Source organism: Schistocerca nitens, chromosome 4 (genome assembly GCF_023898315.1).
Source record: "Schistocerca nitens isolate TAMUIC-IGC-003100 chromosome 4, iqSchNite1.1, whole genome shotgun sequence".
Taxonomy (NCBI): domain Eukaryota; kingdom Metazoa; phylum Arthropoda; class Insecta; order Orthoptera; family Acrididae; genus Schistocerca; species Schistocerca nitens.
In genome coordinates, this window is record NC_064617.1 from 792,112,930 (window position 1) to 792,131,401 (window position 18,472).

Genomic DNA, 18,472 nt, shown 5'->3' on the forward strand with positions numbered 1-18,472 from the left:
TCGATTTTGGTCCGACAACATCATATGCCACCTGGGGGATAGTATATGTACTGATAATGGTTCCAACATCGTCCGCCAACAGGTAGCGCAGTGGAACAGCTACCAGAGCGCCATCTGTGTCAATTCTTTAATAGGAAATACTCACAGCCAGGAGGCTCAGCGTAGCGCAAACGTGTGAAGCAAGCAGTGCGCTGTACCACGGAGACGCACTCGTGCTGTCTACAGCGAACTGAGCGTGTTTGAAGGGGGTCAAACTCTGGCCCTCCGAATGGCAGTTATCTTCCGAAGAATTACCACACAACTTGGACATGCTGCGTCAGTTGTGCAACGTGCATGTGAGTATTCTCACACCTATAGACAAGGTTCTGGACATCCACACAACACAGACGCCTTTCAGAATCGTTACATTTTAAGGGCGGCAGTGTCAGGTTGTACAACAACCACAGCACAGATAAGAGGGCTTGTGAGTTCAGGTGTGTCAACGGAAACTGTGGCTAACCAGCTATTAGCAGTGGGACTGCGATCGCGCACACCTCTGGCCCGTCTTCCTATCACTCCATAGCTTCGACGTGCACCGCTCGCCTTGTGGCGTCAGATGATCATACGGAGGATGGAATGACGTGCCGTGGTCTTCAGCGATGAAGATGATTTGGTTTCCAAAATTTTTTAGTCTACACATGACTGCTTGGGTTGGCTGGTTCTCGCATAGGAAGGCGGCGAGGGCATAGAATCGGCTGCAAAACCGTGACTAATATAGTTAGCATAACGCTGAGCTTCATGTAAATTAATAAGTAAATAATAAAGACGTGATACATTACAAATCAGTTGCGGGATACAAAAAGGAGTATTTTATAAAAAAACCTATTTCGTCTACTAATGAAGAGAAACGTTTGTTGTACATCCGCATACATAACGCAAATAAAAACGGGAAGAAACTAGCAGGTACTGGATAGTACTCTCAGAATTGTCACACAGTTAAAACCGCAGCTTAAATGCTACTTTTGTAGTATGACAATGGAATGACGTATTTTGAATCATTATTGCTCTATTGTAGTTGAGCATTGGACCTTAGCCCTTGGTATTACATATAATTAGCAGATTACTTAGTAAAGTTTCTCGGTGCGACTATCAACTAAACGTTTTCTATGCATTTAAAAAGTAGAAAGGACACAATGTGACTAGATTATCGATCTAAAGCACTGAGGAGTTTTTAACCGTACTGATACAGATTCACGAAGCATGGACACGTGAACAATAGGAGAGAAAGGAGGTTTCAAGAGGATAACTGTTCGCATCCTATCACTTTAAAGCGGGTTCCTTTATTGTCGTTATTATATTTCGCTCATTACCACCTCGTTCTCCAATTTATTCGGTACTTTCACCTTGATACTGGCTACCTGATCGCCTAACATGCTTCATCACTTATCTTACACACCTCCACCTGAGATACTGCACACGTTTTCCTTTGCACATATTGTTTCGTTAGATGTTCCTATGTCACCTCTTCAGTCTCACATTTTCATTCCGTAATTTTTGCCTCTCCGTTTAATGTGCCTATCCTCAGTTACCTCCAGTTTCTCCTCCTTCACTTTCCCCACAACAAATACTTCTCATCCCCACAAAGACAGATGCCTGCTTTTATTGTACTGTTTTGCCCTGCAGATTTACGCATGGCTTGACTCACTGGCCGCTTCATACCCTAGCGTCGTGACAACAGTTGTGGGCGGCAGCAGCTATGAGGGCCGCGAAATCCGCGGAGTCAAAATTTCTTACGGCACCGGCAACCCCGCAGTCGTCATCGAGGGAGGTGAGTAAACACAGGCGTCACGTCAATTTTTCATGCAGTATTTACGAGCCGATCATTAATGCTTAATCATATTTGTTAGAATTTTAATAGGGTCCCTCATACTGACCACCGGTTAATTGTACTCGCCATTTTTGCTTTGCTTTACGATGTTCTCTACTCTCCGTGGAAACTGGCGCCACCGAGGCTAGCCGTACTTGATGTTCACGCCGCTCTCCACGGAAACCTGCATCGTCCAGCGAACACATACGTCATATCTTGCTTGTTACCCTTCTGATGAGTTAATCGAAGCTTAGTAGAACCGCTGTAAATTTTAACCCTTACGCGTGACTGTGGGTCAAAACACGGAGGCACAAGTTTCCACAGCGAGTGGCTTAACCTTCCATTCGAACCGCCGGACGCAAGCTTGATAGGTTCCCCGAATTACACCGGATAATATTGTAAAAACCGCACAATATTTCAGGGAGGTGTTGGCGCGCAAACGGGGTCCGTCGCTCCCGGCCGCATTTTCCCGCGCCGCGGTGCGCTTCCGCAGACCGCGACCCGTTTCTCCAGCAGAGGGCTCTGGTATTCGACGCCGTCTACGATTGGTCTTCGATGACATTATGTCCCCGCTGGCGCCTGTGCTGTTCTAGACAGCCAACATATAAATTGACGAGCTACTCAGCGACGCGACAGTAGCACCTGAAGATGGCGGGCACTTGTCTCGCTGAAATATTGTGCGGATTTTACAATATTATCCGTCGTAATTCCCGGGAACCTATCAAGCAGATGCAGCGCCGGGAAAGCCTCAAACAGCACAACAGTACGGAAGTTCCAGATCCAGTGTCATTTTATTCCACACTGTCGTTAGGGGGCAGGAGCTTTGCCTCACTGTTCTTGTCTCTCGCAGATCTGATTATTATATCAAACGAAAATTTGACTTTTAATGAGGGTGCAAGGATAAATTAGCCTTTGTTTTATCAGTTTCCAGCCATCAAGTGAAAAAGAGGTTACAAATACCTTTAGGAGACAAATTTTATTTGAAGTTAAATGGTTTGGCGCCCTGACCTATACAAAGAATTTGTCACCAATACACTCACAATGTTTAGTGTGTTATACCGGATCTACGGTTTATTTTTCAAGCGAGAACCACTGTCCGCAAAGTTTGATGCTACAGAGCGTTCAAGAACGATGGCGACCAAGTTGCGAGGTGTGTGGGGAAAGTAATGAGACTGACAACCTTGCGAGCGATCTGGCAAAGCTTTGTTCTTCAACTTGTATAGACCGCTGTGTTCACCTCTTCCAGATGCTCAGACTGAGTTTCAACTTTGTGCAGACGTCACGTGATGTTTGAGAGCGCCATCAGTGAAGCTGTGCTTTTGTTCTGTGTTACGAAAATGCAACAGCGGAATGTAGATCAACATTATGCCAGCAATTTTTGTTGTGATCTTTGGAAACTTGAAACAGGGTTATGGAGAACATTCCTTATCAAGAGCACAAGTTTTTCGCTAGCGCAAATCAGTTTTGGAAGGCCGAGAACACTCTGAATTTGAACATCGCTCAGGGAGACCTTCAACTTCAAAAACCGGCGAACACATCGAACGTGTGCTTGCTCTTCTGAGATCAGGCTGACGATGGGATGATGAGTGACCTGTTAAACTCTTTCACCAAGGGTAAGGTTCTGACCGACGTTTTCCGCTCATGAAAGGTTTGTGCCAAAATGGTAGTGAAAAACCACAAAACTGAAGGACAAACGAAGAAACATACGCGTTGATCTTCTTGAGAGGAATCTCAATGACTACAAATCGTTCAGTCGTTTGATAACAAGTGATGAGTCCTGGGTTTTTGAGTACGATCCTGAGATAAAGCGGCAAAGTGAGGAGTGGCACACTGAGAAATCTCCTCGACCGCAAAATACTAGAATGAGCAAATCAAAGATAATAGGGATATCGTGTGTAGCTAATTTGTTCCTCCAGTACAAACTGTCAACCAACTATTTTACGAAGATCTCCTTGAAGTCCTAAGGAAAATGGGGAATCGAGTGAAACTGGACATCGTACACAAGTGGACGCTGCATCGTGAGAACGCCCCAAGGCACACGGCCACTTCCCCATGGAATTTTTGACCTCAAAAGGCATTCCTGTTGTTCTACAGCCCGTCGTTGACCTGATCTGATTCCTTGCGGCTTTTTTATTTCCAGAAATTGAAAAAGTTTTAAAAGGACATCATTTTTGGATCTGTAGGACGTTCAAGAGAATGTGACCAACATGCTAATGGCCCCACCAATTCGAACCTTTCATCGCTGCTACCACGACTCCGCCGGTGTATAGCTGCCGAGGAAAGCTTCTTCGAAGGGAATGTTATCTTTGTTTGAAAAGATAAATAAATACATAAAAAATCTTTGGTAGATAAAAAATCAATGTAATTTCTTTTTTCGCACACATCGTACTTCGTACTGTGTTTGATATGAGGATTATGACTAATAACAGCACTCCTGCACCTTTCGAGACATAGTTTCCACCTTGAAAAGTCATCAGCTCCCCGTCCTACTTAACATACTAAACTTTCCACAGGATCAGTCTCTCATTCACTTTACACTTACACCTAATTGTTTGGTAACCAATTAGAAGACTTAAGACAGTCTAAAGAATCTTTGTTACCATCATTCTCAAACTTAGACGTACCACAGCGTCGAAAATATGCATTGTCGCCTCGGACAACAAAGTGTTTTCAGTGTTATAAAAGACCTCCCTTTCTTATATTGATTTCATTACAATGTTGTTGACAGTCTGAGGACGCGCTGTTTGCAGGCATCCACGCGAGGGAGTGGATCAGCGCTGCCAGCGTGACGTGGTTCATCAACGAGATCCTCACCTCGACCGACGCCAGCGTGAGGAGCATCGTCGAGAGCTTCGACTTCTACATCTTCCCTAACACCAACCCCGACGGATACGCGTACACCTGGACGGACGTAAGTGGCTGTCTCCTAAACGTGTGTTCATAGACCTTCATGACCAGAATTGACTTGCCATAAAGTTTCTTGTCGTTCTTACACCGCGTCACATTGTTATTGGCAAGGATTGGCTTTCACTGTTAGTCCATCCCGAGCTAGGTTCTTAATCTCCTCATAACTATTGCGACGTGCATCTAGTTGAAACATCCTACTGCAGTCGAGCTGTGGTGTTCTTCTACTGTTTGTAGCCATGACACTCTACTCCACTTGGAAATCTGTTATTCCTCGATGTCTCACAATGTGTTCTATCAACATAATAGTTTCGTGGGTAAGTATGTTGTGGTACTCTCACTTCAGTTATCCGAGCTCCCGACACTAGAACTGGGTAACGCAAGGCAACTTTCGGCACTCGCCACCCAAATAGAAACGCTGTCCTCTCCACAAGGTGAAAACAAGCGAAAATAGCTAGCCTGACTTTAGTCGTATGTCGCTTTCGCCTCTACAACATTCTTAGCCTACATGGGTACCACAGGTGCTCTACAGATATCACTCAAAACTTTTCGAGTCTCTCTAACTACTCCAATGAAACACGAAAATGTACTGATATAGTTAATCACTATACAACATTTCTGATAAGCACTGTCGCGAGATCAATTCATGCACACACGTCATGGTTCACGAAACACTGTTCACTTCTATTCGATGATGAAGAAAGATTTTCCCGATGACGCGCGAATTTTGAGTCGGTGAAGTTCGTTTGTCGATGGTGAAGCTCACACACGATACATTGCTTACCAGCACTGCTTGTAAAGAAAGCACATAAGTTCAATTCTGCTACGCTGTTACCAAGCGAAATGTTTTTTCGGCAACGTAATACTCGCTCCCTTCTGTACATTTTTGACATATAGTTCCAGTATGACCGAACATTACAGCTATGGTTTTCTGTGCTAGAACTTCTTATTTACACATTCGCCGAGTGAAATAACCGACGAACGAAAAGTCACTGCCGGCCGTTGTGGTCGAGCGGTTCTAGGCGCTTCAGTCTGGAACCGCGCTACCACTACGGTCGCAGGTTCGAATCCTGCCTCGGGCATGGATGTGTGTGACGTTCTTAGAGTAGCTACGTTCAAGCAGTTCTAAGTTCTAGGGGACTGATGACCTCAGATGTTAAGTCCAATAGTGCTCAGAGCCATTTTTGAAAAGTCACTCATATAATACTAGGTGCTCTTTCACCATACATTGACTAACACCTTGCTTAATCAAAAAGTCTTTCCAAATTCTACAAATTGACCCGTTCGCACCAAAATCCAACCATGGACAAATTTTTGATGTACGTCAAGAGAAGCACTTCTCATGCCGTTTTAGTGATCGTTATTGGATGGTTAAGTTGGTTGTTTTCAGGCCCCTCTGTATGACTTAATCGAACACTATTCCGCACATGTTAATGTTCTCGATTTCCTAAAGGAAATTGTGAACTGTTTCTACATCTGTGAATCTAACAGCACGAAATATTTTTGTTTCGGTACATGCGGAAAGTATCTATCTACAGCAGAAATCTCAGTCTTCAACTACAAAATCTCGGAAAACTCATTTTTTTTAACAATTGAGGACTAAAACTTCTCTGATACGTTCTATTTATATAAAACGTCGACAGCTACATTTTTTGAGACACAGCCGTTAACATTGTAACATATTTATGATTAAAGAAAATGTATCCGCTTAGCCATTCCAAATTACAGTTTTTATTTAGAAGGCATGTAATCTGACAGTTTCAATGAATTTTTAACAACTCTTACTGTAATGTTATATACATATTTGTGTCTAAAAATAACTTTCATATTAGAATCTACGACAGACTTTAGAATTACATGTACTATTTAAATACTAACATTCTATCTCAAAATTGTGCGAATACGTTATGATTGTCATTTAATTACAGGAAAACTATTGAGAGGATTATAGTATGAAGGCTTTGAGAGGATTGATCTCAAATTTGCTGAATGTCTGTCTAAACATTGTCAATACGAAAATAAGATGTTGTCACACAGTCCAAAATTATCAGAAAATGTGTAGTTTGTTGAAGCTCATCTTGTGCGTTTCATTATCCAGGGACTTCCCATATCATGCCACATCAAATATTAATTCATTTTATGGGTAGCTTGCTCCTACTAATAGCTCTTACACGCTGCTCAAATGATTCAAATGGCTCTGAGCACTATGGGACTTAACATCTGAGGTCATCAGTCCCCTAGAACTTAGAACTACTTAAACCTAACTAACCTAAGGACATCGCACACATCCCTGCCCGAGGCAGGATTCGAACCTGCGACCGTAGCGGTCGCGTGGTTCCATACTGAAGCACCTAGAAACGCTCGGCTACATCGGCCGGCCACGCTGCTCAAAATGGTTCAAATGGCTCTGAGCACTATGGGACTCAACTGCTGAGGTCATTAGTCCCCTAGAACTTAGAACTAGTTAAACCTAACTAACCTAAGGACATCACACACATCCATGCCCGAGGCAGGATTCGAACCTGCGACCGTAGCGGTCTCGCGGTTCCAGACTGCAGCGCCAGAACCGCGCGGCCACTTCGGCCGGCCCACGCTGCTCACAAACGGCTAGCAAACAACAGTTTTCCCTCACCTGCCCCGTTTTTTAATCGAGTAATGCCTTAATTTTATTTTCCTCGATTTGATAAAGTATCTCTTCATTAGTTATCGGGTCAACCCGTCTAACTTTCAGCATTCTCCTGAAGCATCACATTTCAGAATGTTCTATTCCCCTCTCGCCTGAATTGTATGTCTTTCACGTTTCACTTTTGTACTAGACTAAAAATATCTACATTTGTTGTTAACGTGTTGCTAGTTTCAGAAACGCATTTCTTGCTATTGCCAGCCTGTATTTCACGTCCTCTTTACTTCTACCAGCATTACTTATTATGTTGCCAAATGACAATACTTCTCTGCTTCTCTCTGAGTCTCGTTTCTTAATGTATTTCACTCAGCATATCCTGATTTAATTCGACAATACTGCTTTACCCTTGTTTTAATTCTGTTGATGTTCCTTTTGCAACAACTTTTTTCAGGACACTGTCTTTTCGATTCCACTAATAAAACAATCTGTGTTTTGGCCTTTTTTCCAAACGGTTTCCATCAGACATCTGATACTACAAGGAGAGGAAGCGTTATATGAAAATAGTAGAAAAGGAGTTAACAGAATGTGAAAAAAATATATTTCAAGAGTTTGATCCAACATTATTAGTACCTATACATAGGTTTTACAAAATCAAGTGCGAGATGAATGATTTTGTGGCAAAACCCTCCTTTTCAGTTGTGTGATGGAAAGTTTACTAGGAACTGAGACTTTAGAAGATACTGGAAAGGAGAAGGATTTACCGAAACATATACATACATGAAAACTACGAACACTAACAGCCGTGAATGAGGTTGAATTGGGATAAATGGTAGGAAAATTGAGAAGAAATGTCTCGGGTTAAGCAGAACATTTAATAATCAACGGCATAGATGATGACAACTTCTAGAAAGAAAGGCGACTTTCTAACTATCGAAGCTGTCTCCGTGAAGCTTTCCAGAACAAGCAAAATTTAAATTCGGAGTAACATTGTTTAATGAAGACCAGAATAACCATTTTCGTTAGCGTCAATCACGTTTTGTATGGGCTGCGCTGTTCTACAATTTTTTGAATTTATTGAACTTTGCGACAGGATGCCCTTCTTGTTGCCACTGTATCAGTTCCCTGAAGAAGGGAAGCCGAGTCCGTCACCTGTTTGTGATTGTACAAACTTTGTTCTGTGTGTGACCGTATTCCATACATTAGCGTATCGTATTTTCTGAGGCGGAAACTGGAAACTAGCCCAACATTTGTCTAAACGAGAGAGGAACACCGCCTTAAAACCACCCTCAGTCTGGCCAGTGCACCAGTCACGGTCTGGGTAACGAATATCAGAATTACTCTATTACAGTTTAAGAGGAAATCTACATCGTACCATTACACGTCTAGCAAAAATCTGCATCAGATATGTTGATCACAACGAAAAAGAATTTGACGAAAAATATTGAAACAAAGTACCCGCTTAACGAAGCAGAGGGCTGGAGAATGAGAATGAACCATGAGATGTTCGGTTTGTCTCGACACTTTGATGATGTGCAGCAGACTACAAAAAACAATACGCCAGTAAGAAAGTACAAGAGAACAATGAGTACAGCAGTAGACACACTGCTAGACAGCTGAAGGCTAGTGAAATAACTAAGATGAGTGCACAGATCACTTGAAGCCTCACGACACGTGCAACCGGACAGTGTAAAGGTAAGATTTCTGTGGCGCTCTCCGACAAGACCAACACGACACGTATGGTTGGAGAGGTCTGCCTTTACTAACCAGCGCTACAGCAAGTGCAGGTGTCGTGTTCTCTCCATGTACATTTGGAAGTTAAAAGTGACTTCCATTTTTTGCTACATTACTGTCTGACTGTGAAGGAATGGGAGACAGTGATGAAACTATTTTTGTTTGTATGATACTTCATGAGGGGAAAAGGAATAGGAGCAGAAAATCAACAGCGAAAGAAATTCTCATGGAGGGTTTTGTTTGTTTTCCCTGTAGTTGATGGAAGATGACAACTTTTTTTCTGTACAGTATTATCGAATAACTCAGGAGACATTAAAGTCTCGCCTAGGATTACTAGCGCGCTATCTATTCAGGCAAAACACACAATTTGGAATGGCTTTTGTACTAAAGTGAAAACTGTAAGGTATACGCATTTATATTAACTGAACAATTATGTTTTACTTTCACATGGAACAGCATGTCACAAGTTTAATTCAGGTTACGTTCGACCTAAATTTTTTATTGCAATTCCTTTTAACTCGACTGTTTGAGAGATCGCTCTCGGTATCGATGCTGCTGAATAAACTCCTTTCTGTTCTTAAGCCTCGTTGCGGTGTTCTCCAGCTGTCATGTCGTATAATGCGGATACTGATGTTTATTTATCAGTACCAGTTTACGAGGGCGCGCTGAAAAGTAATGTTTCCGAATTTTTTGTGCTGTTCTCAATATCGGTTGACGTATTGCATATCATGCGTATTACTCAATCGACTTCCCCGCTTTGCTGGTGCAAGATGCAACTCTCTGCCACTAGAGAGCTCTGAACTGTAGCGTGTAACATAGCAGTGGGTAACGCAATTCTGCCTGTGTGTGAGAAACAGCGTGCTGTAACAGAGTTTCGAATTCGAAGAACTAATCGACGCACTGAACACTCTTCCCTTCAGCACGACAATGCCACACCACATACGAGTGCAGCGACGTCTGCAACAAATCGACACCGTGAGTCCACTGTCATCGATAATCCTCCATACAGTCCTGATTTGCCGCTATGAGATTTTCATCTGGTTCCAAAACTTGGGAGAACACCTTTGAGCGGTTCACTTGGACAGTGATGAAGCGATGCAAGCACAGGTGAGGTTGGGGCTCCGTCAACAAAGTCAAACATTCTACAGCCACAGTTTCAACAAACTGGTCTCTCGTTGGGAGAAATGTGTTTGTCGCCAGGGTGACTATGTTGACAAATAAACGTATAAACATTTATGTAGAATGTTGATAAACCTTAAGAGTTTTCACATAAAAAATTCGCAGGCATTACTTTTCAGCACTCTCTTGTATGTTGCATTTATCATGCCAAATAACTTTATTGTTTCGATTTGGTCATACAGCGAAAATATTTTGGCCGTTTGTGCCACGCTGACAACGAATTTTGTGAGTTAATCGTAATTTTTTTTTCCTCTTCAATGTGTCACATTCATCTTACTGTCTAAATATAATACTGTTGAAGAACAGCAGCTGCAAATTGTTCTTCATAACCCTCCTTATGCCACGAACGATTATGTTTTCTGTAGTTCTGAAGCTGGAACGAGTGGCAGTATTGCCAGCCTTTTCATGATACATAGGAGTATTAATGTCACACTCCGATTCAAAATTATCTTAACGGAGGTTGAATGACGTCTACATACATCGAGCAAATAACAATATTAAAGCAATGGTTCTATTTTCGAATGTCTCATATGAGTCCCTTCGCTGATGACTGAAGTATTTAACTTTAAACCTTTGTTTACAAATTCTCACAAGAACGGTAAATGGTTTGTCTTTTCCCTGCTTACCGCTGAGTGTCAGCGTCCCTCATAAATGCTGACGTTCGATGGGTATCGTACCATTTACTGCAGAGAATTCGCCTGTGACGTAACACAGACTGGCCGCACACGCTGAGTGCTTTGTCCTTCCAACACTCCTGGCAGATATTCGATTTGTGTGGCGCGCCCTATTGCAGTCATTCCCATTGTAGACGCTGCAGAGAACGAAGGGCAATGGGAACACACGTTACAGGATAGAGCATGATGGAGGCTGATAGTGACGTCAGAGCTCGACCTGCAGGGTTCTTGACTGCCTGATGTATACATGTAATTTACAACGCAACTAACAATTTTTTATTTTTTTATTTTTCAGAACCGAATGTGGCGCAAGACGCGTAAGCCGTACGTGCTGTGCGTCGGTGCCGACCCTAACCGCAACTGGGACTTCCACTGGGCAGGTAAGCGGACAGAGCGCGGCAGCTGGTGCGTCGCCGTACATATACTGTAAAATTCTTTAAAGCATTAGATATAGGCCTGGTACATCTTCCTTTAGGAATTATTAGGACCTTCCAGCGTTTTATACGGTCTTTCGAGTCTGCTACGAAATATCACTAGTGGAGATCGAACCCAGGGAAGGCAGTATTCTGAATAGCCTCTATTGTCTGACGTGATGTACTGTAGTCAGTTTTCTTAATTGGCAACGCCAGTGATATAATTGCTGAAAGGCAAGTACCAGATAGTGATACCATTTTCGCTAACGAACGCCAAAATACTAAAACTGAGGACTACAGTGTTTAGAATTGAGATTAAGATATTGCAGAACTAGAACTGTTTACAGACATTCAAAGTGCATAATATTCCGCTTATAGCGGTAGAAGTTTTTTTATGCAACTGCAATTTCGGCGTTATGCCTTTGTGAATCGTAAATAACGTCATGTCACAGTTCATATGTAAATTACAGATAACGTTAGCTATGTCTGTGGTCACTGATGTTGCCTTCGCTCGTGCAAACTAGAGCACAACCGTACAACGGCACCGATACCGGATTTTAACAAGTCAGATTTTTCCTGAACTTCAGGCTGAATTTTACAACCATTTATGCACGAATCCACATACTGTAGTGTAGGAAAATGTATTTTTATCGTGCATATAATGTCATATTTATACCATCTTAGTAATACGTCATATTTCGGTCAAATTTTGCCAAAAATGCATATGTTTGTCGTATCTTTAACGACAAAAGAATAAAAACGTGATAATGTTGCACACATGACAATGTTTCAAGTGATATTGTCACAACTAAACAATTATTTATCGGGACTGTAACAGAAAGGCAGCGTATTTCACTAGTCTTCGCTGACGTAAGACGATGTTGCGTGGGCTCGACAAAACAATGTCGAAGCCAACAAAGTCAGCTTCCGACGTAATAAACATTGCACACTTAATAACACTATTCAGTTTGAATAGAAACTCGGTCTGGTTCAACATGCCGAAGGTAGAGTGCTCCAATAGCATGAAGTTGCGAAGGTTTTTCTTGATTTTGGAGAGAAGTTCTGCGACATTGACGAGGGATTGTTATTTTTAAATTATGTGAAGTTAAAGTTAGTGCAGAAAAGCGTTTTAATGTGCAAAGACGCAATAATATCACCAAACATATCAGATGTGTGAAGAGAAGCGCTGAAAATAACAGAAGACAAACGCTGTTACTTGAAAAGTCAGATACATCTTCAACTATGGAATCACCTTTCAATGCGTCGTGTGTGATGACGGTGTCTTGCAACATCCCATCTGAGAAGCTTAAGCATCCACGCTTCAGGCAGTTGTTGGAGAAGTACGCAACACATTCAGTTCCATATGAATCGACATTGAGAAAGGAGTAGGCTTATGTAACCGCGTGCTACAAGGAGGTGCTTACTAAAATAGTAATTAGTGTTGCTGACCAAGAGATCTGGGTGTCCACTGACGAAACTACCAATCCAGTTGGGCATCATGTTGCAAGTGTTGTTCGTGGTGTTCTAAAGGATGACGACCCTCCATAATTGTTCCTCTTAACGTGTGAAGCTCTCGAGAGATTGAACAACTCGATAATTGCCATTTTGTTTGACAACTGTACAAACGTACTGTGGCCACACGGTGCGAAAACAGACAACATTTTTCTGCTGGTAACAAATGGCGCTTATACACTACTGGCCATTAAAATTGCTACACCAAGAAAAAATGCAGATGATAAACGGGTATTCATTGGACAAATATATTCTACTAGAACTGACATGTGATTACGTTTTCACGCAGTTTGGGTGCATAGATCCTGAGAAATCAGTACCCAGAACAACCACCTCTGGCCGTAATAACGGCCTTGATACGCCTGGGCATTGATTCAAACAGAGCTTGGATGGCGTGTTCAGGTACAGCTGCCCATGCAGCTTCAACACGATACCACAGTTCATCAACAGTAGTGGCTGGCGTATTGTGACGAGCCAGTTGCTCGGCCACCATTGACCAGACGTTTTCAGTTGGTGAGAGATTTGGAGAATGTGTTGGCCAGGGCGGCAGTCGAACATTTTCTGTATCCAGAAAGGCCCATACAGGACCTGCAACATGTGGTCGTGCATTATCCTGCAGAAATGTAGGGTTTCGCAGGGTTCGAATGAAGGGTAGAGCCACGGGTCGTAACACGTCTGAAATGAAACGTCCACTGTTCAAAGTGCCGTCAATGTGAGCAAGAGGTGACCGAGACGTGTAACGAATGGCACTCCATACCATCACGCCGGGTGATACACCAGTATGGCGAGGACGAATACACGCTTCCAATGTGCGTTCACCGCGATGTCGCCAAACACGGATGCGACCACTATGACGCTGTACACAGAACCTGGATTCATCCGAAAAAATGACGTTTTGCTATTCGTGCACCCAGGTTCGTCGTTGAGTACACCATCGTAGGCGCTCCTGTCTGTCATGCAGCGTCTAGGGTAACGGCAGCCATGGTCTCCGAACTGATAGTCCATGCTGCTGCAAATGTCGTCGAACTGTTCGTGCAGATGGTTGTTTTCTTGCAAACGTCCCCATCTGTTGACTCAGGGATCGAGAGATGGCTGCACGATCCGTTACAGCCATGCGGATAAGATGCCTGTTATCTCGACTGCTAGTGATACGAGGCCGTTGGGATCCAGCACGGCGCTCCGTATTACCCACCTGAACCCATCAATTCCATATTCTGCTAACAGTCATTTGATTACGACCAACGCGACCAGAAATGTTGCGATACGATAAACCGCAATTGCGATGGGCTACAATCCGACCTTTATCAAAGTCGGAAACGTGATGGTACACATTTCTCCTCCTTAAACGAGGCATCACAACAACATTTCACCAGGCAACGCCGGTCAACCTCTGTTTGTGGATGAGAAATCGGTTGGAAACTTTCCTCATGTCAGCGCGTTGTAGGTGTCGCCACCGGCGCAAACCTCGTGTGAATGCTCTGAAATGCTAATCATTTGCATATCACAGCATCTTCTTCCTGTTGGTTAAATTTCGCGTCTGTAGCACGTCATCTTCGTGGTGTAGCAATTTCAATGGCCACTAGTGTACATGGTTAAAGCAGCCAAGGGGCTTCAGAATCTCTATCCAGCATGGAGTACGTCACTTGTCTTGCACATGCATTACAAAGATTTGCAGAAGAGGTGCGATCAGATTGCACTGGCGTGGATGAATTAATTTTCTGCGGCAAGAAAATCTATGTGAAAGCTCCGCTACGGGTGCAGAAATTCAGGGAACCGGCACCTTCTCTCCCCCTCCCCTGTCAACCTGTTCTTACACGATGGGGTTCTTGGCCTAATGTTGCTGAGTATTACTACACCAACTACACCAATATAAGGCAATCTTTTGTGAGCTTGAAAGCGATGAACCAAGTGATATAAAAATTGTGAAAGATATGGTTACAGATACTTTGTTTGGAAATTTGGAATACATAAATGCCAAGTTTTCAGTGGTATCAAAAGCCGTCATACGACTCGGAGTTGCTGGTACTTAATAGTGTGACGGCCTGGGTATTGTGCAACAAGTGTAGTGTGAGTTGGGTGGACATCGTGATCATGCGGCTGACGAAGTGAATAAAAAATTGCACGGTGTTCTCCAGCGTAGTCCATGGCATTCTACAATGTACAAAGTCAGTGTCAGTCTTTCTGGGAATGGCAGAACATTCGAAGACAATGAATAAAAGCTGGCCTGTAGTGACCTCGCTGCCTTCAGTCATGCTCCTGTGACGTTCTGTGTTGCGGCTTTTCTGGGTACAAAGTAATACTCAGTGACAACTGTAGACTTGGAAAATGGAAAGTCTGAGATACGCTTTGTGATCTACTGCAACCCTGCAGAAACTGAAGATTGGCAGGACGCGTTAACTAATTTGGAACTCAGTGTGTAGCAACAACATGGTTTTATTGCTTGGATAGGTAGTGTTGTTGTTTTCACTGCACTTCGTGTTTGTTTCAGACACAAGCAGACATTTCAGACAAAACATTAGTTATTTTCAGACACTGCAAAATTTAAGAATTATTTTCACAATTTATTCGGAAATGAATTTTGTATTACATACGATAATTTAAAAAAGTCAACTGGGATGTTTATATAAGCTTGTATAACGTAATATTTTATTTTGTAAAGTCGTATTTATTTAAATGTTTGGTTATAAGTGGTTGCATATTTCGCTGTTTTTAGTCCGTTTAAATCCGAGGCCTCCTGGTAGTTTACATCTTTCCCGTGAAATTGCGCGATTTATTTATGCTTGACAAAGGCGTAATGCCGAAACTGCAATAGCGGAATAGAAACATTTACAGCCACACGTGCAAAATTATCTCTTTTAAACAGTTGGTACGGCTTGCGGATAAGTGTGGCATGAAGTTAGGTAGAGAGAAAGAGCGTGAGAGTTGGGGGGAGGGGGGACATGGACTATCGAGAGGTGCGTACTGGGAGCAGCGGTCACAATTTTTGATTTAATTTTTTATATGCATCCATTACCTAATTCTACGTCAACTGGTATTTTCTATTGGCCTCTGCTTCGTGCAGTAGCTGTTCTCTGTGCTGTTAAGTTTGTGTGAGGAGCAAAGGTAAAATGAGTTTCTAAATGCTACTGTACTCGCTCTAACGACCCTTCTCTTATGCTCGTGGTCCTTACGTCTGATATACGAAGAAGGCTGCTGACTGTTGCAAAGTCTTTTTCGCATACCTGTTCTATAAATTTGCCCATCATGGTTTCGCAAGAACAAAGTTGTCTTTCTTTCTCCGATTCCTACTGTCGTATTGCATAAGCTGTACTGACCTGTTACGACAGTTGAGCAGCGTCTCTGAATTATTTTTGTTTATTTGGGTTTAGGGCGGTAAACATAGTTGTTATCAGTGTCTTAGTTCGATATTTACTGATACCCGTAATTGATTGGGACTGCAAACGGTTATGCAGTATTCCACAACTGATCACACAATCGTCCTGTATGCTGTTTCCATTATAGGTGCACAATAGGTTTCCAGAACTCTCCAAACAAAACTAAATCTTCAATTTATCTTCTTTATTACTGATTTCACAAGTTCGTCTCATTACTTCGGAGTATTACTCTTAGCTATTTCAACAATTTTCAACATCCACAAGCTTTCCATTAATATTGCAATTATCTGTTATTGGGTTATTTTATTTGTTATGAATGTCATCTTGCATTTGTCCACGTATCAGTAATCCCCAGGTATGATGAAGGGATGGTGCAAATGCTACTAAAATAAGTAAGTAAAAGTGTCTAGAATTCTCTTATAACTGAGACAGCCATGAGAGAAGAATTATGAGGCCTTTTTAGGTGAAATAAAAGAAACAGGTCTGGAAACTAAAAAAAAAAAATAGCGTAACATATGAGCACATAGAGAAATAAAAGATATTAATGAAACGAAGACTAATCTTTGGGCGTTTTTAGAGGTGGTACTGAAATACGCTAACAAAAGAGATCTTCCACTATCTGTTGGACGAGAAGATAATGAGAAGTTACAACCGAAAAATTAGAATTAGAAGCAAAAGGAGGAAATACTTTCAGGTGGAAAATAGTAAAATTAGATGGGAAGAAAGGTGTAGCACTTACTAAATACATTTGGTGTGACTTAAACAACTATACTTGCAGAATGTCCTATTTGGCTCTTCTTAGTGACAAGTAGAGGATACGGGCCTGATACAGTCTTGAGGTAGAGGGGCTGTACAAAAAGATGGGAACGCCACGAGAAACGCATGCTTGAACATAAATGAACTTGTTAGCCAAACATGCAGGTTGTGGGATTGTATTTGGCTACGAGCTGCACTCGTGCAATATCCTCAATACGTTGCATGTGTCACTCCTGGTTAGAATGGTATTGCATGCAGTTGTGTCTGCATTATGTCGGAGCTAAGTGAATTCGAAGTGGGAAAATCATTGGTTGCCGTATGGTTGGTGCTTTCGTAATCAAGGGGGCCGAAGTATTTGGTGTTTCAAGAGGAGCCGTATCGCGGATTTATACCACATGCAAGCGGAAAAAGCCATCACCTAAGTGACGACGCAGACGAAAGAGTGTGTGGAGTGACCGTGATAGACTCTTACTGCTGATGATAGCGAAGAAAAATGAGAGTGTTGTGGATTGGCAAGACAGCCAACCCACTATGAGAGGAAGCCGAAAGGCACGCGTTTTAGTTCACGCAGGCTGTCGTGAGGTCTGGAACAGGTCAAGGAAATGAGACTAACAAAAAACGTAAGTAGCTGCTGGAATACTTAACTTTAATCCATAATTGGTGAACATCGCTCTTGACGGTACATGTTTTACAGCATTAATAGTAACCGGTAATGGCGCCTTGCTAGGTCGTAGCAAATGACGTAGCTGAAGGCTATGCTAACTATCGTCTCGGCAAATGAGAGCGTATTTTGTCAGTGAACCATCGCTAGCAAAGTCGGCTGTACAACTGGGGCGAGTGCTAGGAAGTCTCTCTAGACCTGCCCTGTGGCGGCGCTCGGTCTGCAATCACTGATAGTGGCGACACGCGCGTCCGACGTATACTAACGGACCGCGGCCGATTTAAAGGCTACCACCTAGCAAGTGTGGTGTCTGGCGGTGACACCACAGAGAGGATGGCAGCTGCAAAGTCGTTGCAGAACTGAAGGTCGCACTAGCGAACCTTCTCAGCACAGAAACAACATCAAGTGAGCTCCATAGAGACGCAACTGTAAGGTGAGCTGAAATTCCAAAACCACTCATCAATGAAGCAAATGCCCGTAACAGGAAAACATGGTGCCGAAGCCATAAAACCTGGGTCATGGAGGAATTGAAGATTGTCGTTTTGTTGGATGAGTCTTATTTTACGCTATTTCCAACTTCTGGCCGAGTTTGTCCCAAAAGTGAAATATGGAGCGAATTCGGTGGTGATTTTGGCAGCCGTGTCATGGTGTTCCATAGGCCTGATGTTTTCTCTGCTTGGTTGCATTCTTTCCAGGAATTATGTGAGCATAATATCCCATGGTATAATGTGTGCTCCCCAATGGTAATGCTGTGTCCCCAAGACGGCAGAACCCCTTTCCTCACAGCTCGAATCGTCGA

General features: G+C 42.8%; 1 protein-coding gene across 1 annotated transcript in view; it reads left to right on the forward strand.

The window, feature by feature from the left end:
- Window positions 1–18,472, forward strand: part of LOC126253181 (zinc carboxypeptidase-like) — a 44,903-nt gene that overhangs the window by 20,725 nt on the left and 5,706 nt on the right. Inside the window, exons 5-7 of the mRNA XM_049954343.1 lie at window positions 1,663–1,807; window positions 4,597–4,757; window positions 11,253–11,337. Of these exons, the coding sequence (XP_049810300.1) occupies window positions 1,663–1,807; window positions 4,597–4,757; window positions 11,253–11,337 (391 nt within the window). The remainder of the gene's footprint in view (window positions 1–1,662; window positions 1,808–4,596; window positions 4,758–11,252; window positions 11,338–18,472) is intronic.